The sequence below is a fragment of the Podarcis bocagei genome (assembly GCF_964188305.1).
Source record: "Podarcis bocagei genome assembly, chromosome: 7".
In the NCBI taxonomy this organism is placed as follows: Eukaryota; Metazoa; Chordata; class Lepidosauria; order Squamata; family Lacertidae; genus Podarcis; species Podarcis bocagei.
The window spans coordinates 15866983-15894546 of record NC_138132.1 but is presented as its reverse complement, the minus strand read 5'-3'; the positions used below and the strand labels follow the sequence as shown (position 1 = coordinate 15894546).

The following is a 27564-nucleotide window of genomic DNA, read 5'->3' as shown; positions in this document are numbered from 1 at the left end:
CTCCCTAATGCCGCAAACCCAGAAGTGAGTGTTCCGGTTTGTGAACATTCTTTGGAATCTGAATGTCTGATGGGGCTTCCATGGCCTCCAATTGGCTGCAGGAGCTTCCTACAGCCAATCAGAAGCCTTGGTTTCTGAATGTTTTGGAAGTCGAATGGACTTCTGGAATGGATTCCGTTTGACTTTTGAGGCACCACTCTATTTCTAAAGGCACAAGAGTCTCCATCACGTTTAATATTGAGATTCTAAAGTAAGGCTGAATTTCTAAATACAGTTCTAGCTAGGGAGTAAAACATGCTCAACTGAGGCCCCCTCTGCACTTAAAGCAGTACCGCATCACTTTAAGCAGTCATAACTTCCCCCAAAGAATCCTGGGAACTGTAGTTTGTTACAGGGTTCTGAGAGTTGTTAGGAGACGGCTGTTCTCATCACAGAGCTACAGTTCCCAGGAAGAGCGACTGATTGTTAAACTGCTTTGGGGGTGGTACCTCTGTGAGGGGAATAGAGGTCTGCTAACAGCTCTCAACCCCTTAACAAACTACAGTTTGAAGGATTATTTCCGGAAAGCTGTAACTGTTTAAAGTGCTTTGGAAAGTGCCGAATCGACCAAATCTGGATTACTAGTGGTATGGCTCCAAAGATTAAGAAGGTGGAAATCTGCCCAAAAACTTGCTCCGACCATAACGCCGTGAGGATGGAGATGAAGCTTACCGTAGCTGGTCAATTTAGATGGAGAATGAATGACACCCTCTTTCGAGATAAGGAGATCCACATGAAGGCCCAAAAAACATTAAAAGACTACTTTGAAATAAATTTGGGGGCCGACGTGGAGAGAAGAGTGATTTGGGACGCAAGCAAAGCGGTGATGAGAGGCTTCTTGATTCAACAAAATTCAATAAAAAGGAAAAAACAAAATGAGAAAAAAGAAAAGATTTTGGAAAAGATAAAGGAAGGAGAGAAAAAACTAAGAATGAAACCAAAGTCCCAGGAGATTCTAAGAGAGATTAAGTTATACCAAACACAATATATGGAACTGATGAATCAAGAGATGGAATGGAAGATAAAGCAAATGAAACAAAAGACATTTGAATCAGCAAATAAATGTGGGAAACTTCTGGCATGGCAATTGAAGAAAAGGCAGAAACTAAATACAGTTACAAGCCTAGAAGTGGATGGAAAGAATATTTCAAGACCCAATGAAATTAGAAATTGCTTTTTGAGCTATTTTAAAAAGCTTTATACTCAAGGCCCACAAAATGAAGAAGACATAGATAAATTCCTTGACAAATATGGACTACAAAAAATCTCTCAGCAAAGTAAGATGGATCTGAACCAGAGAATATCAGAACAAGAGATAGAGGCTGCCATTCAGAATATGCAACTGGGCAAATCTCCAGGACCAGATGGTTTGACTTCTAGATACTACAAATCACTGAAGGAATGGTTGATTCAACCACTAAAGGAAGTCTGCAACGAGATTCTTGAGGGAAAAAGGGCTCCGGAGTCGTGGAAAGAAGCATATATTTCACTCATACCAAAGTCAGAGACTGAAAAGACTCAACTTAAAAACTACCGCCCAATATCACTACTCAATGTGGATTACAAAATTTTTGCAGACATTTTGGCAAAAAGATTTAAAAGAGTTTTGATGGAGAAGATTCATAAGGACCAAGCAGGCTTTCTCCCCAAAAGACACCTGGCAGACAATGTAAGGAATGTAATTGACATTCTGGAAAAGCTAGAGGTGAATATAAACACCAAAGCAGTATTGATTTTTGTGGATGCAGAGAAAGCCTTCGATAACATTTCTTGGAGTTTTATGATAAAGAATCTTCATGGGATGGGGGTAGGTCAAGGTTTTGAGAATGGTATGGCTGCAATATATTCTGAACAAAGAGCTAAATTGATTGTGAACAATGCAGTGACTGAGGAACTTAAGATAGAAAAAGGAACTCGACAGGGGTGCCCAATTTCCCCATTACTTTTCATCTCAGTTCTGGAGGTATTGCTGAATATGATAAGGGATGACCAACAGATTAAAGGTGTGCAGGTCGGAGCTAAACATTACAAGTTAAGAGCATTTGCAGATGACCTAGTATTGACTTTGCAAGAGCCAAACACTAGTACGAAAAAGGTTTTAGAAACAATACAACAGTTTGGCCAGGTAGCTGGATTTAAACTGAATAAGCAAAAAACCAAAGTTTTAGCGAAAAACTTAACAGATATGGAAAAGGAGAAATTTCATGAGGAGACAGGGTTGACAGTGGTTAAGAAGGTGAAATACCTAGGGGTTTACTTGACATCTAAAAATGTGAATTTGTATAAGGATAACTATGAAAAATGTTGGTTAGAAATTTAAAAAAGATCTAGAAATATGGTCAAATTTGAAATTGTCAATGCTAGGCCGAATTGCAGTGATTAAAATGAATGTATTGCCTAGAATGCTATTTTTGTTTCAGACCTTGCAGATTCTCGATAAGATGGAATGTTTCAAGAGGTGGCAGAAAGATATATCGAAATTTGTCTGGCAGGGCAAAAAGCCCAGAATTAAATTTAAAATATTGACAGACGCTAAAGAAAGAGGGGGGTTTGCCCTGCCGGACTTAAAATTGTATTATGAGGCAGCAGCTTTTTGCTGGCTGAAAGAATGGATGCTCCTCGAGAACACGGACACTTTGGATCTGGAAGGTTTTAACAATGCTTTTGGTTGGCATGCATATTTATGGTATGACAAAGTCAATAGTACCTTTAAAAATCACATTGTTAGGAAAGCATTGTTCAATGTTTGGATAAGATATAAAGATCTGTTGGAAAGTAAAACCCCTAGATGGGTGTCACCAGTGGAGGCCAAGGCAGTGAAGAAACTCAATATGGAGGTCGGATGGCCGAAGTATTGGGAAATTTTGGAACAGGATGGAGATAAGTTTAAATTACAAAGTCATGAGAAATTGAAACATAAAGTACAAAATTGGTTTCAATATCACCAAATAATGGAGTTCTTTAAACAGGACAGGAAAATTGGTTTCCAGGTGGAAAAATCAAAATTAGAAACTGAATTGTTAGAACCCAGTACTAAGAATTTATCTAGAATGTATAACTTGTTGCTGAAATGGAACACACAGGATGAAACAGTCAAATCAGCTATGATTAAGTGGGCACAGGATGTCGGTCACAACATCATGTCAGATGACTGGGAATGGTTATGGAACACCGGTATCAAATTTACGGCATGTAATGCCTTAAAGGAAAACATTATGAAAATGGTCTACAGGTGGTACATGACCCCAGTCAAGCTGGCAAAAATTTATCATTTGCCCGATAACAAGTGTTGGAAATGTAAAGAGACTGAAGGTACCTTCTATCACCTTTGGTGGACGTGCCCGAAGATTAAGGCTTTCTGGGAAATGATTTACAATGAAATGAAAAAGGTACTTAAGTGTACTTTTCTTAAAAACCCAGAGGCCTTTCTCTTGGGCATTGTCGGCCAATTGGTGCCAAAGAAGGACAGAACTTTCTTTATGTATGCTACAACAGCAGCAAGAATACTCATCGCAAAGTATTGGAAGACACAAGATCTACCTACTCTGGAAGAATGGCAGATGAAAGTGATGGACTATATGATACTGGCCGAGATGACAGGCAGAATCCGTGATCAACGAAAGGAGACGGTGGAAGAAGAATGGAAAAAATTTAAAAGTTACCTTAAAGACTATCATAAACTTAATGAATGTTAAAGTGTTGTGGTTTTAGAAGCAAAGGGATACAGGGATATAAGATCAGAATACAGAGAGGGCTAAGATGACAGAGGTTGGAAAGTAATAATTGGGAGTTGCCATAAAAGTTTGGATATTGGGATGCAGAAAGGGGAGGTATGGGGAAGTCCAAGAAAAGAGGTTTATGAAAATATGTTATGAAATTTTGCGTGTATGTTTGTCTCTTTTTTAAGTGTTTGTTTGTCTTATAAAAATTTTGTAAAACCAATAAAAAATTTATAAAAAAAAAGGAAAGTGCAAATACACTTAGGAGTGCACTATGAATGCCACTTGACAAACGGCTAAAGCTCACATCCCCTCCTTATATGGGTGTGTGAAACTGTGACCTCGGCCATCTCTTTCCAGTAATAATGTTGAAACATTTGCAGAATAACCATCAGTCTCTCCAGGAAGGGTGAAGTTTGAAGGATGATTAATTCAAGCTGGTTCCCCCCACCCCCAGATCCTGTGTATCTGAAGACATTGAGAAATCGTTTCACCCCCAGATCCTGTGTATCTGAAGACATTGAGAAATCATTTCCTGCGTGGCAGGGGGTTGGACTCGATGGCCCTTGTGGTCTCTTCCAACTCTATGATTCTATGATTCTATGAAATAGGACAGTGCTTGGTGTAACCAGCCTATTTTCTCTCCCAATCCTCTTGCCAGCAGAGGCAGCCAAACGCTACCAAACCCAAAGGGCATCTGGGGGCAACTACCATTGGCACCATGCCATTCCTGGATTTTGCAGCTACTCCACTTCAGTGGAAGAAATGGGGTTTTGCTTTCCAGCAAAAGGGATTCAGATGAAACAGTATGGTCCAAGGTTGAGGAAGCTGTGGCTCTAAGAACATAAGAAGACAAGCCAGTCATTGTCTCTTAGCCCAACCTTACCTCACAGGATTGTTGTGAGGAGGAAATTGGGAGGGAGAGGACCATGTATGCCACCTTGAGCATCTTGGAAGAAAGGTGGGCTATAATGGAATCAATCAATAAAAGAAAAAATAATAGAAGTCCCATTATTTTCTGATTCAGTAGTTTCTCCTGCACTCTAGGAAGCTTAGCTGCGAGTTTGGAAACCACCAAGGAGGCGCTTAAGGGTTCGGCACTGTGATACAGCAAATTCCTTAAATGCTTGTGAGATGGGTGAAAACACCTCTCTGTTCAGCCCCCAAATTACGTCATGGCTCCCGTTCAGATACCTGCTCTAATCCCAGCCTCATTCCTTGGCCCACCCCGGTGACGTTCCTCTCTGGAATGTGACTTGCAATCCCTGAGGGTTGTTCATAGACAACTCAGGTGAGAAAAGAAGGTTGGAGGGAAGCCTGCCAGATTCAGCTGTACAGCCTCCTGCATCCTGCTGTCCTCCAGATGGTATGGAGTTCGACTACAATTTCCATTAGTCCCAGCCAACATGGTGATGGGAGTTGTAGTACAAACGGCTGTGGAATGCTGGAGGGTCTGGCCCATACACTTCCATTAAGGGTGGATAGAATCATAGATAAAGCAGGGCAAACCCAAAACAAAATCAGATGTGCACATAGGGTAGGCTGGTACATCCTGAATAAATCCTAAATTCACCTCTAATTTAACTCTCTATACAACTTAAAATCCAATAAAAATAGATATGTATGTTTCAAAGTCCTCTCATTTAAACCCTATTAAAACATACGGTCAGGTCTCCTTCCCCAATACTGCCCACACTTCAGAGCGCAGGAACATCAATCCTGCTAAGTGCAGTTTCGTCAGCTGGTGAGCAGAGGGTTCAATCCTGCTCAGTTTGACTGCATTTGAGTGTCCTCTTGCTGGGAACAGAGACATACAGTCAAAGTTTGTGTATGAATGCATATATTGATGAAAATAGCATGCAAGGATGGTACATATTTGTGTTGGATCCTGGAAGCCAAGACTCAGATTTTGGCCATACACTCTTTGAGGAGAGAACTCCAGCAGAGATTTAGCATTACAAAACATGCAGCAAAGAAAAGCGTGAAAATATCTGTAAAACCTTTAAAGTGTGCCCTTCGAGTAAGTCCCCAAAATATCCCCTTTTAAATTCTCGTAGCTTTCCCACTTCCCTAGTACAGAGATAGACCACATGTTTACTAAAACATAAAATGGTTTACTTACAAAACTGTTCAAAGGTCAGATTCATGTGCTTTTTCATGCAGCAGCCAGGAAACATGCACAGACAGTTAAAATGTTGCTTAGTTAACAAAAGGCAAAAGTTTCTAAACTATTGAGATAGGGGGCAGGGAACCCACTAGTTTCAGACTCAATTGCGTGGCGATTCCCGCCTCCCACCAGTTGGAATAAATAAAGACACAGGACACCATAATTTTAGGTTAATGGGCGAAAAATGGCCACAACTTTATTGGTTACAGGGAAGAGTGGTATTGGCTTTAGGCATTGGTCCTATCAGACTATCCGGCATGAGAACCGGAAAGGGTTAACACCAGCAGGGGGAGCCCCTGAGATGCACATCCCTAGGCACTCCCCGAGGGGTCACCGGTTGGGGGCATGCTTTAGGCCCTAGCCTCCATAGGTTTCGGACGAGGCAACGCTCCCCGGAATCCTTTATCGGACTACCCCTTAAATATTTGGGGGAGGTGATGGCGCTCCCCCCCAACTCATCTGCATAATAATACCCCTACCAATGCCTAACCGCCAAACCAAAGGCGTTGTGACGATTTGCTACGAGGTAGGCGAAAAAAACCAAATGGCTTTAAATCAATGCCAATTAGCCAAGTGGAAAAATTCCTACCAGGCCCCTTGCGGCGACCAACTGAGGTCCATAGCAAAGTCCGAGGGAAAACCTAGAGGGAGGGAGGGTGGGAAACCACAGCTGGGGCGAGGACGGAAAGGGGAGTTCCTGGGCCGCGCCAACCTTAAATGACCCAGGCCCCGCCCCTGCGGCCAGCTGATTGGCTGGCCCTGGGGCTGACACAGCCCAAGGATTCCCCAGGTCTCATGGGGCTGCAGCCAGCCCCGCACGGATGTTGGGGACGTGAGCCCACAACTCCACCCCCTCCTTATGTCGGGAGTGGCTTTCTGATGTGAAACAAAAAAGACTGGTTGAGTTTGGAGTGACCGGCTCAGAGCTCCTTACATACTGAAAGCCATATGGAGGGAGAGAAATAGCAAAGACTTGGTAACTCATTGCCTCTCAAGGTGAGGGGTCATGGCATAGGCTAAGTTTGGCAAAACAGCTTATTCCAAGGTTTAACTCCTTCATATGCACTAATTAGATTCAAACATAATAGAATTATATGATGCTGAAACCCTGCAATTTGGACTGCATTATGTTAGGGAAACCATTTGCCCAGAATTTGTATAATTAAACAAAACTGCAAACCACTATGGATGTGCTAGATAAGAAATGCACTCTGAAATGCTGGTGAATTTTTGTGAGGACTTTAGAAGAAGAAAAAATCACAAACTGAGATGGAAATGTGGTGAAGCGAATTTAAGATTTGAAAAAAGAAAAAAGGAAAGAAACCAAAGTTGGTGGTAATGCATTCCTAGTCAGGAGTGTGAAACTGCCCCACTCCCTCTAACCATCACTTGCAAACCTTGTTCTTTTCAGAGGTCTGACTCTGAGCCACCCAAGAAGGTCCGCTAAGGCTGAGGTGAGTCAGCATGACTGGAACCCAAAAGCAGAGCAGAGCACCACATGAATCTCCTTATTGGGAAGGTGGCATAATTGCCTTGTTTTCAAACTCTTTGCTCATAAAAGAGGCCGTCAAGAGCTTGCTTCCTCCTGTTTTCTTGTTAAAGAATTTGATTTAATTGTGCAAACCTCTCTGGATGTAATTTGGGTGAATGGCAGTATGAAGAAGGTTTAAGCATATTCAACAGCAATTTAAAGCCTGTGAGTTCCCCCAGAGAATTCTGGGAACTGATGTTTGCCCCTCACAGAACTACAGTTTCCAGCACCCTAAACAAACTACAGTTCCCATGGTTCTTCAGGGACAGAGTCATGTGGTTTAAATGTGCACTACGCGATTGGCGCTGTGGTCTAAGCCACTGAGCCTCGAGGGCTTGCCAATCAGAAGGTTGGCGGTTTGAATCCCTGCGATGGAGTGAGCTCCTGTTGCTCTGTCCCATCTTCTGCCAACCTAGCAGTTCGAAAGCACGCCAGTGCAAGTAGATAAATAGGTACCGCTGCTGCGGGAAGGTAAAAAATATTTCTGTGCGTTCTGGTTTCCATCACGGTGTTCTGTTGCGCCAGAAGCGGATTAGTCATGCTGGCCACATGACCCGGAAAGATGTCTGTGGACAAACGCCAACTCCCTCGGCCTGAAAGCGAGATGAGTGCCACAGCCCATAGTCACCTTTGACTGAACTTAACCATCGAGGGGTCGTTTACCTTTACCTTACCTAGATATGCTTTGATTTCGTTGTGTGGATTTATACATTTAAGACAGTGTGGGAAATTAAAATGCACCCACCTGGCACCATTCAGAGGAGCATGGATGCTACTGGGTAGCCTTTGGGGGTGCACTGAAGGTCCCCACAGAAGGAACCCCTTCCAGAGGACCACCTCTGCTCAAGCCCACAACTGGCCTGTCCAAACAGCCAGCGTTTTACCCAAACAATAAGTAACATTGTGCTCTGTGAGGTAGCAGTTGTGAGTGGCAATGTCCCTTCAACTCATCCCAAAAGTTGGGTTTCTGGTTTAAAACTGAATTCAGATTGTTTGGGTTTCAATGCTGCTCTATGTGGTCAGTATAAGGGAAGGCTTAGTCAGCAGTGATTCAAACAATTATGGGATTAAGAGTGCCCAGGAGAATCCAAGATAAAGGGGAAGAAGTCTGTCAGCTTTTGCCACGTGGCCTTCCTCTTTCCCCAGTTGCCTCATAAGCAGCAAGTCTGAAGAACGTCACAACATTCAGTTTAGCGCTTTGTGTAGTTTCCTCTGAAAGAGCATTTCCTCAAATGTGTTTGCATCGAGTAGGTATGGAAGGATCTGTCAATTTCAGTTTCCTCAATTTCTCATTGTTCCAAACTTAAATTCAGTTCTTCACATTTTGCAATTGTGTTTTTTTTTTACAAACCCCATGAAACTTCATCACATTCATGCAAATTTCATCTAAAAGCAATACTTTTTAATATGCAGTTGTGAGTAATGTAGGTTTCCTTGCAAACAATTTCTCCATACATAATGCATGTTTGCATGTCATTTTTCATTCATTTATTCATTTTTATGCACACTTTCCCCTAAATGTGCTTTTTTGGGGGTAAACATTGGAACATTGGTTGGCTGACGAATTGCATTGCAAAATTCAGATATGTACACATTTCAGAGGATAGCTGTGTTTTGGTTCGCATAATGCTTCAGAAAGTGAAAATTTGATAGATTCAGATTCATATGTGTACTGATTCGAAATTCTCCTCCATTCCCAGCATCAAGTAATCTTCACAAGCTTATTTTAAAAACAACAACAACCTTGCTCTTCAAAACTAAAAGCATTTCAAAAGTTGCTAACCATTTAAAGCCAACCATTGAAATTTTAAAACCACCATCGGCCACCATAAAGAGACAATTAAATGATGGCAGGTTAGCCACAGTAAGGGACTATGGAGGAATTCATTTCGGTTTGCCTTTACAGTGGACGCTCTGGATACAAATTAAATTCATTTTGGGGGTCTGTCTGCAACCCGAAACATCCGTAGACAGAGGTGCCGCTTCTGCGCACATGTGCGGTGTGATTGAGCGCTTCTGCGCACATGTGCATGTGGCAAAACCTGGAAGTATACACTTCCCGGTTTGCCACGTTCGTAAACCGAAAGTTACGTATCCAAAGCGGTACATAACTAGAAGGTCTACTGTAAATGCAAAAATTACCTAATTTGCACTTTCTGGAAGAATACTTAAGCCAAAACACAGTCATCCATTGAGATCTACTTTGGAACACCCTGCCTCTTGAGATCAAGCAACCACCTTCCCTGTATTCTTTTCAGTGCCTGCCTAAAACAGACATGCTTTTTCAAGTAGACCTATCAAATTCAGTGCCAGCACTCATTTCCTTAACAGCTGCCTTCCATTTCAATTTGTAGGCCTGAGGGAACTTCGCCAGGCTGAGTCAGATGCTGTGCTCAGTGTGTGTGGCTCACAATAGACAGTGATTCATGCTATGTCATCAAGATTCCACTTGTGTGTTTGTTCATGTACACCTGAAATCCTACACTCACTTATTGAGAGCAAGTCCTCTTGAACTCAGTGGGGCTGGGGCTTACTTCTGAGTAGGCACTGCAAAGTACAGCAGTACCTTGGAAGTCAAACAGCTTAGTTCCCAAACATTTTGGCTCCCGAACATCGCAAACCCAGAAGTGACTGTTCCTGTTTTTGGAAGCCGAACATCTGGTAGGGCTTCTGCTGCTTCCAATTGGCTGTAGGAGCAGCCAATCAAAAGCCATGCTTTGGTTTTCAATCTTTTTGGAAGTCGAATGGATTTCCAGAACGGATTTCATTCGACTTCCAAGGTACAACTGTACTTGCCTGTGCCTTTCAAAAAGTCATGAAAACTATGGGCTGGCTCAAAGGCTAGTCCTATGCAGAGCAGACCCACCAAAATTAGGTCTATTAATTTTAGTGAGTCTGTGCTGAGCAAAACGTAGGCCACAATCAGCATACTTTTAAAGTGTTACAAAACTACTTTGAACATTCAAGTCTTCCCCCATAGATTTCTGGGTGTTGTTGTTTGTTAAAAGTGCTGAGACTTGTTTAGGCCTCCCCCATTCCCCTCCCAGACCTACAGTTCCCAGAGAACCTTAGGAAGAGGGATTTATTGTCAAACCACTCTGAGAACTGTAGGTCTGGTAAGGGAATAGGAGTCTCCTAAACAAGTCTTTGCACCTTTAACAAACTACAGCTCCCAGAATTCTTTGGGGGGAGGCCTTGAAAATCCAAAGGGGTATCACAGTGCTCAAGGAATTCTGGACACCGTGGTTTGTTATGGGTTGATGGGAATCATAACTCTGTGGGATATAAACTACAGTGCCCAGAATTCCTTGAGGGAAATGTTATGCTTTGAATGTTCTTTAAATGTATTGTGTGTACAAAACCTCAGCTGCAAATTGGCATGTGCTGGAACATCAGAAAATGGGGTCGGTGGGACTTACACGCACTCTTCCCCGATGTAATGCTATTGCATTGCTGTCTATCTTATTGAGTTTTAAATAAATTGTAATATATTGTAAGTTATTTGACACGGGGGGGGGGGGGGCTACAGATATGGTCCAAAAGGCACATAGGCAGTTGTGTATATATGGGATAATTTTTTAAAACAAGTGGTCCTCACTGACCTGGTGCAAAAAGGTCTTGTCATTCCGAGGCTGCCTCAATAAAACACTATCGCTCCACACACCCTTACCTGGGAGTAAGGCCCACTGAACTCAGTGCGGCTTACTTCTGTAAAGGTAAAGGGACCCCTGACCATTAGGTCCAGTCGTGACCGACTCTGGGGTTGTGGCGCTCATCTCGCTTTATTGGCCGAGGGAGCCGGTGTACAGCTTGCGGGTCATGTGGCCAGCATGACTAAGCCGCTTCTGGAGAACCAGAGCAGTGCACGGAAACGCCGTTTACCTTCCCTCTGGAGCAGTACCTATTTATCTACTTGCACTTTGACGTGCTTTTGAACTGCTAGGTTGGCAGGAGCAGGGACCAAGCAACAGGAGCTCACCCCGTCGCAGGGATTCAAACCGCCAACCTTCTGATTGGCAAGTCCTATGTTCTGCGGTTTAACCCACAGCGCCACCTGTGTCCCATTGGCTTTCTTCTGAGTAAACAGTTATTTACTAGATGTAAGTCAGCAGCTCCAGATGACCCAGCTCGGCTAGGCGCTGGGGCGGATTTCACCTTGCAGAGCCAAGCCAACGTTGCTGATGGGCCCTCCGCCCCTTGGCAACATCCAAAGGCGCTGATCCTCTGGGCCCAGCACTGGCAGCAGCAACAAGCAGCTCTGGCTCACCCAGCCCTACCCATTACCACCCCATCACTGCATTTACCTGACCTGGGGGTTCTGGATCATGGGCTCTGCTGGTCAAAATGGGAGGCTCAGCAATTGCCCTCTCCCTCCGGAAACAAACCAGCACTGCTCTAAGAGAGATAGATAATTTAATACGGTCAAAGACCAGCTCACATAACATAACACAACACAATAAAAACAGAGTTCATAAAGATAAAATATACAATTGGAGCAGACTGCAGCAAGAGCTCATGAGTTAAAATTTATATATATATACACACACAACCGTCCAACTGAGATTTGGGCTACCATAAAAAATTGACCCTGAGGCACCCCAAAGGGAAACTTCAGCATTTCCCTAGTAAGCTATTTTATACTAGAGGATGATCTGTGCCTACAAATCTGGGCGCAGAATCTGGCTACCAGCCAGGTCGTCTTATGATCTTTGCCTAAGAGGAGAGAATTAAGTTTCACTACTCTAAGAAAACACATGTGGCAAAAAAGGGGGGAAGCATGAGCCCTGGTGGGCTGCCCTCTACTACTTGTGACTGGCCAAGAGGATACCCCATCAATCAGGATTTCCCCCTTCACTTCTCACCTCCCTCTGTGGACCCCTAGCCTTGTGCTGTGGCCCCCTGTTTGCACGATTTTCACCTGGGGCCCCCTTGGAATATCCAGGGGGGGCTGGGGGGGCAGGAATTTGTTTTAAATGCTACACCAGTTTGCTACCCAGGGCTCCTTAGGGGCAGAAGGGTGGCGTCTCCGAGATGACCTTCCCCAGCTCTAAAACCGTATAAAAGGCGAGATCACGGGCCAACCAGGAATCTGCCCCCCCCACCCTGCCCCATTCCTGGTTTTTATTTAATCTCCCTCCCTCCAAGGACTGCAAGGAGTCAGTGGAGATGAGGCTGCTTCCTCTTCATTCTGGTTTCACATTCTCTGGGGCTCTGTGCTGACGATGAGAGTGCATTTCAGGGAAGAGCCTTGAAACCTTCAAGACATACCCAGCACACAAAAGAAAACTGTCACCACTTTCCCCCCGTTCCCCCCCCCCTTCTCCTCTTCCTGCATCAGTCACATCATCGACTGCGTCACCCTCTGAAGTTCTGCATAGCAGAAATGATAAAAGTTCCTTTCCAATTGATTTCAGGGGTGGGGCCAGAGGGGGAAAAAAGAGTTTTCTTTTTCTTTTTTTGAAGGAATAAGCAGAGAGAGAGAGAGAGAGAGGGAGAGAGGTTGGCAGAACATTCTTCCTGCACAGAACAGAGGAACCAGCCAGAGACAGCAAGCTAGATCTGTGAATTAGAAAGAAATAATAACTTCTCTTCCAAACCACATCCATGGAATTATTTTGGTTCAGCTTCTCCTTGTCTTTGATGGTAGCTCACGGTAAGTATTGTGTATGTGTGTGTGGGTCATGTAGATTATCTTCTGCCTAATGGCTGTCTGCTATATCACATGAGTGTGTTTTTCTCCAGAATGGTGGTTATGTCTTTTTTAGAATTCTCGGTTGTTGTTTTCCAGTAGTGGAGAGGAGCAAAGTTCAGTGGTGATCAGAATGTGTAACTTTTGGGGGAAGGGAGGGTGTTCAGTTCTCAAACTTCCTAGATTTTTATTTTTGGTATCATTACAAGAAAATGTGGGTCTGGTGTGCAGACCAGAGGTGTAAAGCAGAGGAGAAGTGGTGTGCTGACTGGCAGGCAGATCACCCACGGCAAAAAGGCGAGAGAGAAGTGGTTAGAGCATTTGCCCGGCATGCAACTGTCAAAGTTTCGTTGTAAGCATTCCCCGCCCCCAAACATGGTACAGTATATTTATATTGAAATTATGGTTTCCTGCAGTTTAACTACAAACACAGATATCTTTGACTACTTGTTAAGATCCCCCTGAAATTCACTTAGTAGCATACATACTGAAAAGTATTTTAAAAGCTGCCGACCCATCATTTCTCTTGCATGGATTAAATATTGGTCTCAACCTCATCTCATGTCCCAGGGTTTGATCTCTGGCCTCTCCAAGGTAGAGCTGGAAGAGTGGAAGAGGATCTTGGAGATCCACTGCCAGGCAGCATAGACAATACTAAGTTGACACAAAGGTCTGGTGCTCCTAATTCTGGGTGGAGAGTAAAGTGCAATGGTTGGAGCAAACAAACCAAAAGGAGAACAAGGTGTTTTATTCTTAATAGGAGATAGAGAGAGAATCTCATCTTAGGGGGAAACTATGAGGATCTGGGTGTTTGCTGTTGAGAGCATATAATAATAATAATAATAGTAATAATAATAATAATAATAATAATAATAATAATAATAATAATAATATATTATTTATACCCTGCCCATCTGGCTGGGCTTCCCCAGCCACTCTGGGCAGCTTCCAAAAGAATATTAAAATACTGTGATACATCAAACATTAAAAGCTTCCCTAAACATGTGAATACAACCTTAGTCCAGCAATATGGGGAGGGCCACGGGCTTCCTAGCCCTGCAGTAAATCAACTGTCCAATTGCTTCTAGAGCTGTCACATGAAAGTAAAAATACAGTGGTGCCTCGCAAGACGAAATTAATTCGTTCCGCAAGTCTCTTCGTCTTGCGGTTTTTTCGTCTTGCGATGCACGGTTTCCCATAGGAATGCATTGAAAATCAATTAATGCGTTCCTAGGGAAACCGACTTCAGACCAGCTGCCGACCCAGCTGGTCTGAAGTCGGTTTCCCTAGGAACGCATTAATTGATTTTCAATGCATTCCTATGGGAAACCGTGCATCGCAAGACGAAAAAACCGCAAGACGAAGAGACTGGGGGGGGGGGGACAAGGGCTTTTCTTCCCACCCCCAGCATTTTAAAAAACCCTGGGACAGCGGAGTCCTCCGCTGTCCGGGGCGATCTTAAAATGCTGGCGGGCGGCATTTTAAAATCGCCCCGGACAGCGGAGGACTTCTCCGCTGTCCCGGGCGATTTAAAAGCCCCTGGGAAGGCAGGCAGGGGGGACAAAGACTTTCGCCCCCTGCCCGCCTTCAGAAGGTGTTCCCGCCCCCCCTCCCCACTTCGGAACAGCGTTCCGAAGTGGGGCGGATGGGGCAGCTGTTCCCGCCCCCCCTCCCCCCTTCGGAACAGCGTTCCGAAGTGGGGCGGATGGGGCAGCTGTTCCCGCCCACCCTCCCCCCTTCGGAACAACGTTCCGAAGTGGGGCGGATGGGGCAGCTGTTCCCGCCCCCCGCTTCGGAACAGCGTTTTAAAATGCTGGGGGTCGGCAGCGAACGCTCCCGACCCCCAGCAATTTAAGATCTCCCCGGGACACGGGGAGATTTTAAAATGCTGGGGGTCGGCAGCGAACGCTTCGCTCCCGCCCGCCAGCATTTTAAGATCGCCGGGGCAGGCGGGGGGAAGGCAGGCGGGGGGGGGGGAGCAAAGACTTTTGCCCCCCGCCGGCCTTCAGAAGAGATGCAAGCCCATAGGGAAATTCGTCTTGCGAAGCGCCTCCAAAACAGAAAACCCTTTCGTCTTGCGGGTTTTCCGTCTTGCGAGGCATTCGTCTTGCGGGGTACCACTGTAGTCATAATTTTAAACCAGAGAAATCCTTTGTCTGCCAAAGCCTGGCCGCCTGACCTCATTTCTTCACACCTGACAGATGTGTAATATATTCACATCCTGCTGAGCTGGACATTTCCAAGCAGAAGGAAGGAAATGCCCAGCCAGGCAGGAACATAACCTTAAAAGGCGTGATGAGTGATGCCAGGGGGCTAAGGATTTCCCCATCCCCAGCAGTACTTGTGTCCTCACACAACCCTTGTGACAAAACCCTGGCTCAGCAGAGCCTCCAACCCTGGAAGGATGGAGCCCCAAAGACTTGACCCCTTCCCTCCCCGTCTCTCGCTGTCCCTCATCCTCTCATCTGTCAGCTATGCCACACAGGCAAGATCCCAGCGAGGCCAACTTCACCCTGAAGAGCGCTCAATTCCAAGGTCCACATGTTCTGAGGACACCTCTACCACCACATGTGAAAGAACACAGGAGGAAGTTGTGTTGGTTTGTGTGCGTGCCCCTCAATATGCCATGCTGTTGTGCACCATAGCCATGGGCCAACACCTGCATGTTCACCTGGCATAGGAAGGGGCTCCACGCATTTCAAGGACTGCCTCTCCCCATACGAAATTGTCTGGAGCCCACACATGCCATCTGAGGGCCTTCTCTGTGTGATGGAGGTCAGGTGGGTGGCAACATGAGAACTGGCCTTTTCAGTGGTGGCCCCCCACTTGTGGAATGTTCTCCCCAGGGAGGCTCACTTGGCGCCATCTTTACACATCTATAGGTGCTGGGCAGATTGTCAGCATTTCTCCTGAAAAATGGGCATTTTTGTGGCCACTACAGTAGTTCCCTAGCCCCCAGATTCGAAAAGGTTAAGGACACACACACACCACACACACACACACACACCGATTTGCATTATGCTGAACCTGGTTTGCTAATGGCTTCCCTTCCCTTCTCTCAGTCACCGGCCTTGAATGCTACGCTTGTGATGGCGACAGCGACTGCCAGGAAACGGAGATCTGCGAAGAGTACCAAGAGCAATGCAGCTCCACCATAATGACTATACTGGCCCGTGAGTATTTTTGAAGCAGGAGGCTGTGGGGATTGGAAAGGGAGTACAAGGCAGATGAGAAGGAGCTGGAGAGCAGAGGTGAGGAACCTCAGCTTAGGCAGAATGCGTGTCAAAGGCAGCCCTCGAGGACAAACTCTCTCGTTCCACCTCTTGAATCATGCCCTTCATCAGCCCAGCGTTGCACCCTCCTCAAAGGTTTTTGCTTGGCTTGAACTCTGACAATGCTTCATGCTTGACTGGATGGAGGAGCAGGGTGTAGAACAGGCATAAGCAAACTCAGCCCTCCAGATGTTTTCAGACTATAGCTCCAGTGATCAGGGATGATGGGAGTCCCAAAACATCTGGAGGGCCGAGTTTGCTTATGCCTGGTGTAGAAACTAGCCAGCCAAACAAAGGTAACTCCACCCACTTTTGTTGCTCTTGCCTCTGGCCCCGCCCACCAGTGTCATGCGGTGTCTGGAAAGTTGCCCAGAAAGGAAGCTCTTGCCTCGGAAGGAAAAAGACACCCAAACCCCGAGATAGAGGTTTTTAGAAGGATGTGAAAAAGGAGAACTCTCTTCTCCTCATGATACCAGAACTGGGAGATCACCCAATAAAAGGAGAAGAAACTTACTTTATTGTTTCCTTTTCAAGATATATTGTTCTTTTTTGTATTGGTGCGGGTCTGCTTGTAATGTTTCTGTGTTTTTGTGTTGCAAGTGAATAAAATGGGGTTTGGTCAGATGTGGGGGAGGGGCTGGTGGCCAAAGGGCAAAGGGGTGGGGTGGGGGTTGGCTATCAGAGCAAGAAGCTCTGGTAGCCCTCAGTATTTATATCTTCTGTGTGTGTGCTTTGCAAACTTTATGGATACATTTACTGAAACATTTTTGTGTGGAAAGCAATAAAGCAACGGCACCTTAGGTTTCCAGTCAACCCCAATGGGGTTTGCTGGAATCTGTCAAACAGAGGCGTAGACAGACCTACAGAAAAAGACATGCAATATTTGAAAGACAGTGGAACATTGCAGGTGTGGAAACATATGCATGTCTTGACACACCCAAGTGAGCCCTGGGAAGGAAGCAGCAACACACTCTTTTGCTAGTCTATAGCATGTTGCCTGTGGACAGTGGCGGTGACGAGCACCTATTGGCAAGTGCTTGTGACGCCACATGCACTCCGGACCCCGGAGAAGCTTTGCACCAACTTTTAAAATGTTGATAAATTTTATTTCAACGAAGGATGACTATGTACAAACTTATATGTGCCACAGTCTGTGACAACCAAACAGAATCACAAGGGGAAGACCTAAAGTGAGAGCTAATCTGGTTTGCATATCTGTAAGTTGTGAAACAGGGACATGGGTGGCACTGTGGGTTAAACCACAGAGCCTTGGACTTGTCGATCAGAAGGTCGGTGGTTCGAATCCCTGCGACGGGGTGAGCTCCCATTGCTCGGTCCCTGCTCCTGCCAACCTAGCAGTTCGAAAGCACATCAAAGTGCAAGTAGATAAATAGGTACCGTTCCGGCGGGAAGGTAAACGGCGTTTCTGTGCGCAGCTCTGGTTCGCCAGAAGCGGCTTAGTCATGCTGGCCACATGACTCGGAAGCTGTATGCTGGCTCCCTCAGCCAGTAAAGCGAGATGAGCGCCGCAAACCCAGAGTCGGTCATGGTGACCTAATAGTCAGGGGTCCCTTTACCTTTACTTAAGTTGTGAAACAGGATTTATGCCATGAGCGCTAAGTCTGCACTTAGGAATGTTGCCTTCTAAAAAAGAAAAGAAAAAAGAATGGTGCCTTCATTTTTACTTTCTCTCTCTCTCTTTCCTTGCAGGATCTAAGATCTCCAGTTACATCCTGAAGGGTTGTGACGTGGGTGGGAAGCCAAACAACTCCATCTCCCACCTCTCTGGCAACCAGGTCGTGTTCTTGGCGGAGGAGCACTGCGGGACTGACCTCTGCAACCAGGGGGTGCTAAACGGTCAGTCCATGTGAGCAGAGAGGGTTCGCTCTGCAGGCTGTGCTGCACATTAAATTGGAACCCCGTGAATAGAACTCCCGGGATAATTTTGTTTTCCCAAAAGCAGCTGCGAGGGTGGGTTTGGAACAGGGGGAGGGGCAGTAAGCCTTTGCCCCAACATCTGTTTTGGTGTGAAAGCAGCCTCACCCCTGGAGCTGAGCTGAATCACCCCCATGCCAAATGACTCCTCTATCACAGGGGTGGGGAAGCTGCAAACCCCACCATCCCATGCTGGCTGGGGCTCCAGAGTCTAACAGCTTCCCAAGGGTATCAGGCTGTGAAAGGCTGGTCCCAAACCCAAAGTGAGCCTTTTTCTTCTATCCGTTCACATGCATGCATTTGAACCACTAAACCTCATGCAATTAGATCTGCTAATTTCTGTAACCGGGTCACAGTTTCAGTCCTGGTGTTTCCCTCTCCGCATTAAATTTTATTTATTAAACATCAAGTTGGCATTGCCCGGTTGGCATCCTTCTGTCTCAAGAGACAATGGAGGACAATGAAGTCAAATGAAGTCAAACCGCTGGAGAGTTACAGCACCTGCTGTGGCTGCAGAGACTGATACAGGAGAGACATGTTTGGTTGCAGCTGGGGCAGAGGGAGGCGTCCAGTTGTGCTGCTGCAGATGTACTCTGGAATTTCTTATTTCTGAGTTCCTCCCAGAGGTCATTCCTCCTCTGGTCACTGCTATGGATACACATTATTTATTTACTTATTGCCTGCCCTTTACCGGAAAGTCCCAGGGTAGGTTCCTACATCAGAACAAATTGAAAACACTTTAAAGTTTAAAGTAACGAAAAACATAAATAAAGCAGTTGGGGGGGGGGGTAGAAAGAAGAATACATTTATCTAGGATTTCCCTTCTACTCGTATTATTTTGTTTTATGGGAAAAGTGAACGGACATAAAAAATAAGATTTACATCCTGACAAAATAAAAGATTGCATGACTGTGTAGGCTTGGCCTCCTTAAATCCATGTTCCTATATAAAATTGTTTGATCCCAGCCAGATGGGAGATTCCTGAAAATGTATCTGAATGCTTTGTGACTGTGATTCACCTAATAAGTTCAGCCCTGATTTTTCTCTCTGCTTCTCTCCCTGCTGCTGCTGCTGCTTTCCTCAAACTGCAGTCGTGGATATGCTCACTGCTCGGGGTCGCCCACGAAATCCCTTGCATTGCTATTCCTGCAGCTCAGCCGACCAGACCTGCTACAACTCCAGCCATATGCAGATGCGCTGTGCGCGGCCAGAGGAGAAGTGCATAGACATCACAATCTTCACTGCGACAGAAGGTGAGCTCCTGTAGCCTTTGGTTTGATGGGGTTCTTCCTAAGAGAGGTTGTTGCAATGAAATTTGCTCCAGCGCCTCCCAGAGACAAAAGGCCACAATCACAGCCACTGTTTTCTCCCAACTGGCAGAGTTTCCGCGGGACGAACAGCGCATCAAGGGCTGTGGCTCGCTTACCCACTGCCAGGAACCTCTGGGCTTCCACAACCATAACAGTTTCCATCTGATCAAATGCTGCAATTCCAGCCAGTGCAATGATGACATGCAAGGTAAGATTCCAGGAGCACCAACTGGGTCTGCAACAAAATATTTCTGTGTATTTTCCCAACTCCTGATGGCATTGTTCTTGCTCAGGGGGGGAGACAGAGGACCCAGCTATACAGCTGCAAATAAAACATTTTAAGTGCGTTGCAAAGTGCAATATACAAATGTGACCCTAGATGGCGATGGTGAGCTATGGCAAATTCAGTATATTTTTCAAACATTTTTTAAAAGGCATTTTCACAACTTTTTTAATGTGTCCAGATTCCACCATAGTTCTATGTGATACTATAAACTGTAGCAAGTCAATTCACTCCCCCAAACCCCCATAGTTTGCTATTTTCCTTTTCCAGCTGACCCTCAAATATTCCACAGCTCCTAGCAGCATACTTTTCAACATTTTTTCCCAGCGAAAATAGGGACATACTGTTTCATAATAACTCCACTCTGGAATTTAAAAACCTCCCTCTACAGCCTTCAGATTTCTTCTAAACGTTGTATAGTTACTTATCTCCTTGCCTCGGGGATCGCATAACTCCATACCCATCAACATTTCTCTGATGAAAACAGGGACATCCTAAGGTATCAAATCAGGATCAAATCAGAAACCAGGATGGCTTCTGTAAATCTGGGACTGTCCCTGGAAAATAGGGACACTGTAGTAGCCACTGAGCATTCTCAGTCCTCACTGGGCTGTTGAGAAGGGTGGGGTGTGTGTGTATATATATATATTCTTCTGAAAACTTCAGAGTTCTCCCTAGCATGCCAATACCTCCTATCCTATCAGCACAGCATCAGCATTTGAATTTGCTATTAAAGGGAATGAGGCTCAGAACCAAAGATGGTCAGGTGGCACCTTTTATATAATATGGTGCTTTTAACAGCTGTGTTGTGTCCTGAAAGTCAACGCATGCAGCTTTCCTGACTGCCGCAAGTTAAAGATCAAATACTAAAAACATACTGCTTGCCAATATGGTTGCTACCTAGCCTGTGTTTTTTTATAATCAGATTTGGGTCTGAGAGCTAGTAAATTCTAGATTCCATCCAGAATCTAAATATGAAGTGTGTGTGTGTGGGGGGGGGTAATTAGGGTCAAAAGGAGGGCTGAAACCCCATCAATTTGGGGGCAAGGTCAGGGCTGGCCCACCTATGAGGCAAGGTGAAGTGACTGCCTCAGGCTGCAGGATCCACAAGAGCAGCAAATCCCTGCATAGAACTTCCTTCCCCCTTTGTTCCTGATGTAGATCTTTCCTTACCTCTTCTTTCTTCATGGTTTTGGTTTGTTTGTTGTTGTTTTTTGCAATTTTGGGGTCTGCCTCAGGTGCCAAAAGGTTTTGGAATGGCCCTGGGAAAGGCAAAACTCACCAGCCCCACAGGTGTTGTTCACACAGAATGATAATGATAACCCATGGATCGCGAAAGTATTGTTTAAAGCAGGGTTTCGCAAACTTGGGAAAACTCTCCAGCTGTTTTTGGACTACAATTCCCATCAACACTGACCACTGGTCCTGCTAGCTAGGGATGATGGGAGTTGTAATCCCAAAACAGCCGAAGACCTGATTATGGGAGACCCTGGTTTAAACCATTGCTCAGCATAATGTCTAAACCCTGCTCAAGAGTTCAACTATTTCCTGCCAACAATTCATGATTCAAAGCTATTGTTACTTGTTACATTAGAAACCTTGGTTTATTTTAAATATGTCTCAGCATGATGTGTGAACCCAACACCAATTCCTAACCATAGTTTATTTGACCACCCTGCCCCAGCTACAAAGACATGGTGTAGGAACAGCTGGAAAAGAATCCAAACTTTGGGAAAACAAGTTTGGGGGAAATAACCCATGGTTACCTCAAAATTTGTTCAACAAACCATGGCTTAAACCAGCCATGCAGTGTTTTTCTGGGTGGCTGCTGGGCTGGCGCCCACAATTTCTTTCTTTTATTACCCATCATGCTCTAGGATAGTGCTCCACTGCGCCATTGCATCCCTTTATTTTTTTTTAAAAAATGATATTTATTGAGACAAAATATTTTTTTAAAAAATACACACAAAAAAAGACAAAATTACAAAAAAACAAAAAAAAACCAAAAACATGAGAAAAGAAAAGAAAAGATAAAACCATCCTTATCAAATTCTCCAATTTCCATTACCTTCTTTCCATGACCACCTCCTCCTCCCATCTCTTGTATCTTAATTAATAATTGTCGCAGCAAATCCTTTCCATAATTCATATAATATTTTATCATTACGTTTCCTTACTCTATTCTCATTTTATCTTATATAGACGACCTTAGAGCTTAAAACTTAAATCTTTTTTACCAACTTCTCATAACCATTACCTTTTTGCCTAGTTCTTTAAACATTTTAACAATTTTCCCAACATTCATAAAACATTTCTAGTAATAGTAATACAAAAAAATACAATATAATAAAAACAATCCAATCTTCTTCCAGCGTCCCCTCCCCCTGGTCCCGGGGTTGTCAGTCTTTTTCTTTTTTTTTTTTAGTCTGGCACATTATTAACCTGGTGCCCTTATATCCGAGGCCTTCAAGTCTCTTCCATGTCCCTTTTGCAGCTCTTCTTCATATTTTCCTTTCACTCGCGGGAATTCCAGCTTTGTAGTGTTTTTGACCCTTTTCAGCAAATCAGCCCCTTTCTCATAGTCCAGACTAAGCTCCATAGAAATCATAGAAATCATAGAAATCATAGAATCATAGAGTTGGAAGAGACCACAAGGGCCATCGAGTCCAACCCCCTGCCAAGCAGGAAACACCATCAGAGCACTCCTGACATATGGTTGTCAAGCCTCTGCTTAAAGACCTCCAAAGAAGGAGACTCCACCACACTCCTTGGCAGCAAATTCCACTGTCGAACAGCTCTTACTGTCAGGAAGTTCATATGGTGTTTTAAAACATGTTTCAGATTCCCTCCAAAATTGGGAGTCCCAACAGCTCCAAACCTCTGGCGGCCCATTTCCAGACTCGGAAAGTCCAAACCTCCCTGCACTGGGGGGTCAATCCAACCCCCCATTTCAAGTTCGATCCAAACTTTATCTTTCCAAGTCTGGTTTTTTCCAAGTTCATTTGTCAAATCCAAAAGCTCACTTTCCTGCTGGGCCGAGAGTCCCTCCATCCCTGGTGTCCCAGATTCAGCAGGGTCCTCTTCTTTCTGTTGTTCTGTCGTGGCACACTCCTGTTTTAGTTCCTGAGTGGGCTCCATATAAATTTCCACTACCTGATCAAAGGCACTGGCAGCTTTTGTCATAAAGTCCATCTTCTGACTTAACTGATCCAATAGGGCACTTATATTACAGAAAGCACCCAACAGTGCTTCTAAAGGCATTGTCCTGCAAGGTCACAAAACTCTTTCCCACAGTTGTAATCAGTAAACAGCAGCAAGTTCCCAGGATTTAGTTACAATTTCATAGCTCCCCTCTAGGGGGAGAGACTTCTGATTGTTCTTTTCCTTGAAAACAATAGCAACAGAGTTTCTTCTTTAAGATATTTTGTCCATATTTGTTCTTTTTTTAAAAAGCGAAAGGAAACAATGGAATCACAGTGTTTCCCTCCTTTTAACTATCTGTCAAAGCATTTATTTCTGGTCAATGAGCTTCAAACGTCAAATCTGACACCCCACTCCAGGGTCAGGATAGTGGAAAATTCCTTTACTTTAACTTTAATTCCGCAGGTTTAAACAACTCAATAAAGACCCCCCTTCTTCTCCTGCTTCCGAAGGGGGGTTCCGCAATTGTGAATGATGAAAGACGATCCTTTAAAAGTGATTTTTAAGGCTCTAGTTTACGTTGTCTTTGCTTTGTTGTAACTACAAGAAAATGGAAGGGTGACTTCCTGTTTAGCCTTTCCATTTCAGTACCAAATTAGGGTAAATTTTAGGGTCCAAGTTCCTTTTATTTCGCCAATGCTTGTTTAAAATCCAGGTATTTAGCGTTCCAGTACTCACGATTAGTTATTTTCAATGCCAAATTGTCCCAGGAAAAAGGCAGCGCTCTCCGGCAACGGCTGTGCAGCTTCGCTCTGCAGAAAAAGCAGTCGACTCACGGCACAGCGCCACTTCCCCCTCTTCACTTCGGAGTCTGTTTCTGGGTTCCTTAGTGGGTTGGGGGGGCGCTAAAGGTGCTCGCCGAGTCCCACGGTCACAGGCTTCATCCGCCTGTGATTTTCAAAAGGGTCCCCACTACGCCGCAGCGGAAAAGACCTGTTTCTTGCGGAGCTTGTCCCTCCAGTTCAGAGGGAGTCCGCCATCACCGGAGGCACCACCCCGGAAGTCCAATAAAGACCCTTTAATAATGGCTTCCATTTATTTTATTTTAAAAAGGACCCAAATTTTAAGCCATAAATATGTGGCCTTGGTGCAGACAGCCTGGGATGAACTTTATGGTACTGAGAGTATTCACTTATTCTGCCTACAGACTACAAGGATACCCCACCCCACCCGAATGGGGTCATGTGTTTCAGTTGTGAGGGGAATTCCACCCACGGTTGTTCCCCAGATGACATCACTAAGGTGCAGTGCCGGGGTGTGATGACCCAATGCCTAGAGGCCTCAGGGATACATGGTGAGTATCATCTACTCATTCCTTCTCACTCCCTCCACCTGGAGTTTAATGTGACCAGGTTAATCCCAACAGAAAGAGGCATAGAGCAGAGGTTTTCTACCCTTTTGAGTCCACGACTCCCTTGACCAAGTACCTTCTTTCTGTGGCACCCCTGTGGGGCTTAGGAGCCCAGTTATGTCACCCCTTGCCTGCAGAGCTGGCAACCTCTCACCCTTTTTTGAAAACACCCTCCCTTGTGGAGTCTTCCCTCCTCTCTTCTCCCCTCTCCTTGGGAGTCCTCTGGCCAGCCGCTGCTGCCACTCCTGGTCTCTGAGCTGCCCTCCCTTCCCACAAGAGAGGTGCCTCCTCACAGTGCCCCAGGGGCCTGGGAAGCACCCCCTCGCCAGCTCCAGAGGTACTATTTGCCTGTAGCTAGAGCTGTTGCCACAAACAACTGTGCAAGCCTTTGGGAGGCAGAGACATGAGAGGGCATCAGAGGAGGGAGGGAGGAAGGGAGGGAGGGAGGAAGGGAGGGAGGGAAAGAAAGAAAGAAAGAAAGAAAGAAAGAAAGAAAGAAAGAAAGAAAGAAAGAAAGAGGCCAGTGTTGACTGCAGCACTCCTGACCATCATTCAAGACACCCCAGGGTACTACGGAACACTGGTTGTAAACCACTGGCATAGGACAACTATGTGTTCTTTGAAGGGGTGGGAACAATAACATCCATTTAGGTGAATGCACATCATTTCAATGCTTTCAAAACTGGCATGGGGAGGCAGACGGTGTGCCAGGAGGATAGGGAAGGGGTAGGTCATGCTGCTGAGTCAGGGCCATCAAAAGGTTTTCTCTATGTTTAGTTGGAATCTCTTCTTGCAGCTTGAAGCCATTGCTTCAAGTTCCACCCTCTGAAGCTGGAGAAAACAAGCTTGTTCCTTCTTCCATATGACAGCCCTTGAGATATTTAAAGAGGGCTATCATATCTCCTCTCAATCTGCTCTTTTCCAGGATAAGCATACTCCTTCAATTGTTCCTCATAATGCATGCTTGCATGTTCTTTTCACTAATATATGCATTTGTATGTACACACATTTTTGTACCCATTGGAGAACTGCATCATGACATTTGGAGAAGTGTGCATTCCAGAAGATGGCTGCGTTTTGGTTCTCAGATTGTTTCAGAAAGTATGCAATGGGGAGAAAGTTGGCCTTTAAATGAGAACTGAAACCAATTTCTCCCCATCTCTCACTAACCATTCCTCATTTCCACTTTCAGGCTCTACTGGGCAAATCTCTGCCGTCAAGGGTTGTGCTTCGCCATCCTGGTGTGACAGTCCTTACACTTCCGTCTACAAGAACCTGGGTGCTATTTATAGCCGTTGCTGCACTGGTGACCTCTGCAACAACTGGATTGTCGACGGGACGCTGAAACCATCCCCTAGGAGCCAAGCCAGCCGCCGAGTCTCAGCCCAACACACTTTGCTTTCAATGGGTCTTTTGATCCTTCTGACCTTTCTCCTCTCTTCAGAGAGCTCCTGATCTCCACGGCTAAGATCAGGGCATATTCCAGGCCAGGATGTTCCAGGGTTTTCTCCCCATCTTCCAATATTAGAATGCAGCTGTGAAGAAAACATGTGACATAAGAATGAACCACCTCTGAGCATACACAGAGTGCCTTTCCCCACACCACTGAGGAACTACAGCCCACTCCTATAACACATTGGGGATTAAGAGGCGGACTTTTCAGGTTCTAAGCAAGCACAAGCTCCATGACCTTCTGCTGCAAACACGAGAAAGGGAGAGTCGTCTTTTGTTTGGCTGCTGCTTGAGGGTTTCCCACAGGCCTAAGGTTGGCCACTGTGAGAACAGAATGCCGGCCTCAATGGGGCCATCTTCTTACATTCTGATGTCTGGGCAATAAGTCCCACTGAACAAAGCAAGACTTGCTTCTGAGTACTGGATCAGGCAGTAAGTTATTTGTTGAGAAAGGAGTGGAGTGGAGACTAGCGGCTGGGGAAGAGCGAGACTCAGGACTCCTGGGTTCTCTTCTCTGCTCTCTGTGTTGCAAATTAAGGCAGAGGAGCCGGACACCTCTCCTGACTGGAGAAATCCTGGTGGCCATTACTTTTTTTCATTTATGAAAACAGATATATGCAAAACAGAAACGTCCCACCTTATTATTTATTCTTTTTGCACTGCTGTGGAAGACTGTTGGACTCTTTCAAGAAACAAGGATTTGTCCCATTGGCTATTTAAGATCTGAAAGGCACTTTTGGGAATCGCTCCTCCAACATAAGACTGTTCAGAAAACCAGAAGTTCCATCAGACATGGTAAATTGTGCAAGGCACCATCTAGACGCAACTCCGGTTTGGACTTCCTGAAGTTTGTTAACCACAGGATGTGGTCACTGCCCTTTATTTTATTATCCTTATATATGTGTGTGTTTGAACATTATTTATCTTAATAAACTATTTTTGTATTATTTAAAGTAAGAGCTCGTGTGTCAGCCGTTTTAAATGCAGGGCTGGGGAACTCTGGAGATTGTTCGACTCCAACATCCATCAGCCCCTGCTAGCCTGGCCAGCCGTCAGGGATAATGGGATCTGTAGTTCAACAACCTTGCCAAGTTCCCAAGTCCCTCATCCACAAAGCAATTGACCCTACACAGAACAGATTCTGCTCTCATCCATGATATACATTTACAGTACTATAACAGTTGCGGCTTCCTGCGAAAAATTGTGGGAACCGTATTTTGTTGAGGGTGCTGGGAATTGTAGCTCTGTGAGGGGTCTCTTAACAATTCTCAGCACCCATAACAAAATGAAGTTCTCAGTATTTATTTTTTCTTGGGGGGCGGAATCCATGGATGTTAAAGGTGTATTGGTGTGTTTAAAATGTGTAGCGTATGTGTGACCTCTCTGTGTGTGTGTCCCTCCTGTCCACATCCACACGAACCTTTAAAGCATTATGATACCACTTTAAAAAGTTATGCCATCTCCCAAAAAACCTGGGCAGTGAAGTCTGTTAAGAGTGCTGAGAGTTGTTAGGAGATCACTATTCCTCAAAGAGCTACAGTTCCCAGAGTTCCCAGGGAAGAGGGACTGATTGTTAAACCACTCTGGGACATTGTAGCCCTGTAGTCCAGCTGGA

The 27564-nt window shown here is 45.1% G+C and overlaps 1 protein-coding gene and 1 long non-coding RNA gene across 2 annotated transcripts; one reads left to right on the top strand and one right to left on the bottom strand.

Moving 5' to 3' along the window:
* Nucleotides 1–12813: 12813 nt before the first annotated feature.
* On the top strand, nucleotides 12814–26906 carry PLAUR (plasminogen activator, urokinase receptor). The gene is made up of 7 exons (XM_081200573.1): nucleotides 12814–13109; nucleotides 16208–16318; nucleotides 18128–18274; nucleotides 19444–19605; nucleotides 19733–19870; nucleotides 24294–24440; nucleotides 25690–26906. Exons 1-7 carry the CDS (start codon nucleotides 13061–13063, stop codon nucleotides 25950–25952), a joined length of 1017 nt encoding a protein of 338 aa, XP_081056699.1. The 5' UTR covers nucleotides 12814–13060; the 3' UTR covers nucleotides 25953–26906.
* On the bottom strand, nucleotides 19881–24284 carry LOC308590673. Its single transcript, XR_014009862.1, has 3 exons — nucleotides 24162–24284; nucleotides 21602–21850; nucleotides 19881–20221 (listed from the first exon to the last, which is right to left on the bottom strand). It is a non-coding gene; the product is annotated as an uncharacterized lncRNA (long non-coding RNA).
* Nucleotides 26907–27564: the final 658 nt, after the last annotated feature.

What these genes read in the sequence shown, in the direction of transcription:
- PLAUR (XM_081200573.1), top strand. Translation starts at nt 13,061, where the DNA reads ATGGAATTATTTTGGTTCAGCTTCTCCTTGTCTTTGATGGTAGCTCAC. An exon ending in CATAATGACTATACTGGCCC is followed by an intron (nt 16,319 to 18,127) that starts GTGAGTATTTTT and finishes CTTTCCTTGCAG; the next exon opens with GATCTAAGATCTCCAGTTAC. An exon ending in AATCTTCACTGCGACAGAAG is followed by an intron (nt 19,606 to 19,732) that starts GTGAGCTCCTGT and finishes CCCAACTGGCAG; the next exon opens with AGTTTCCGCGGGACGAACAG.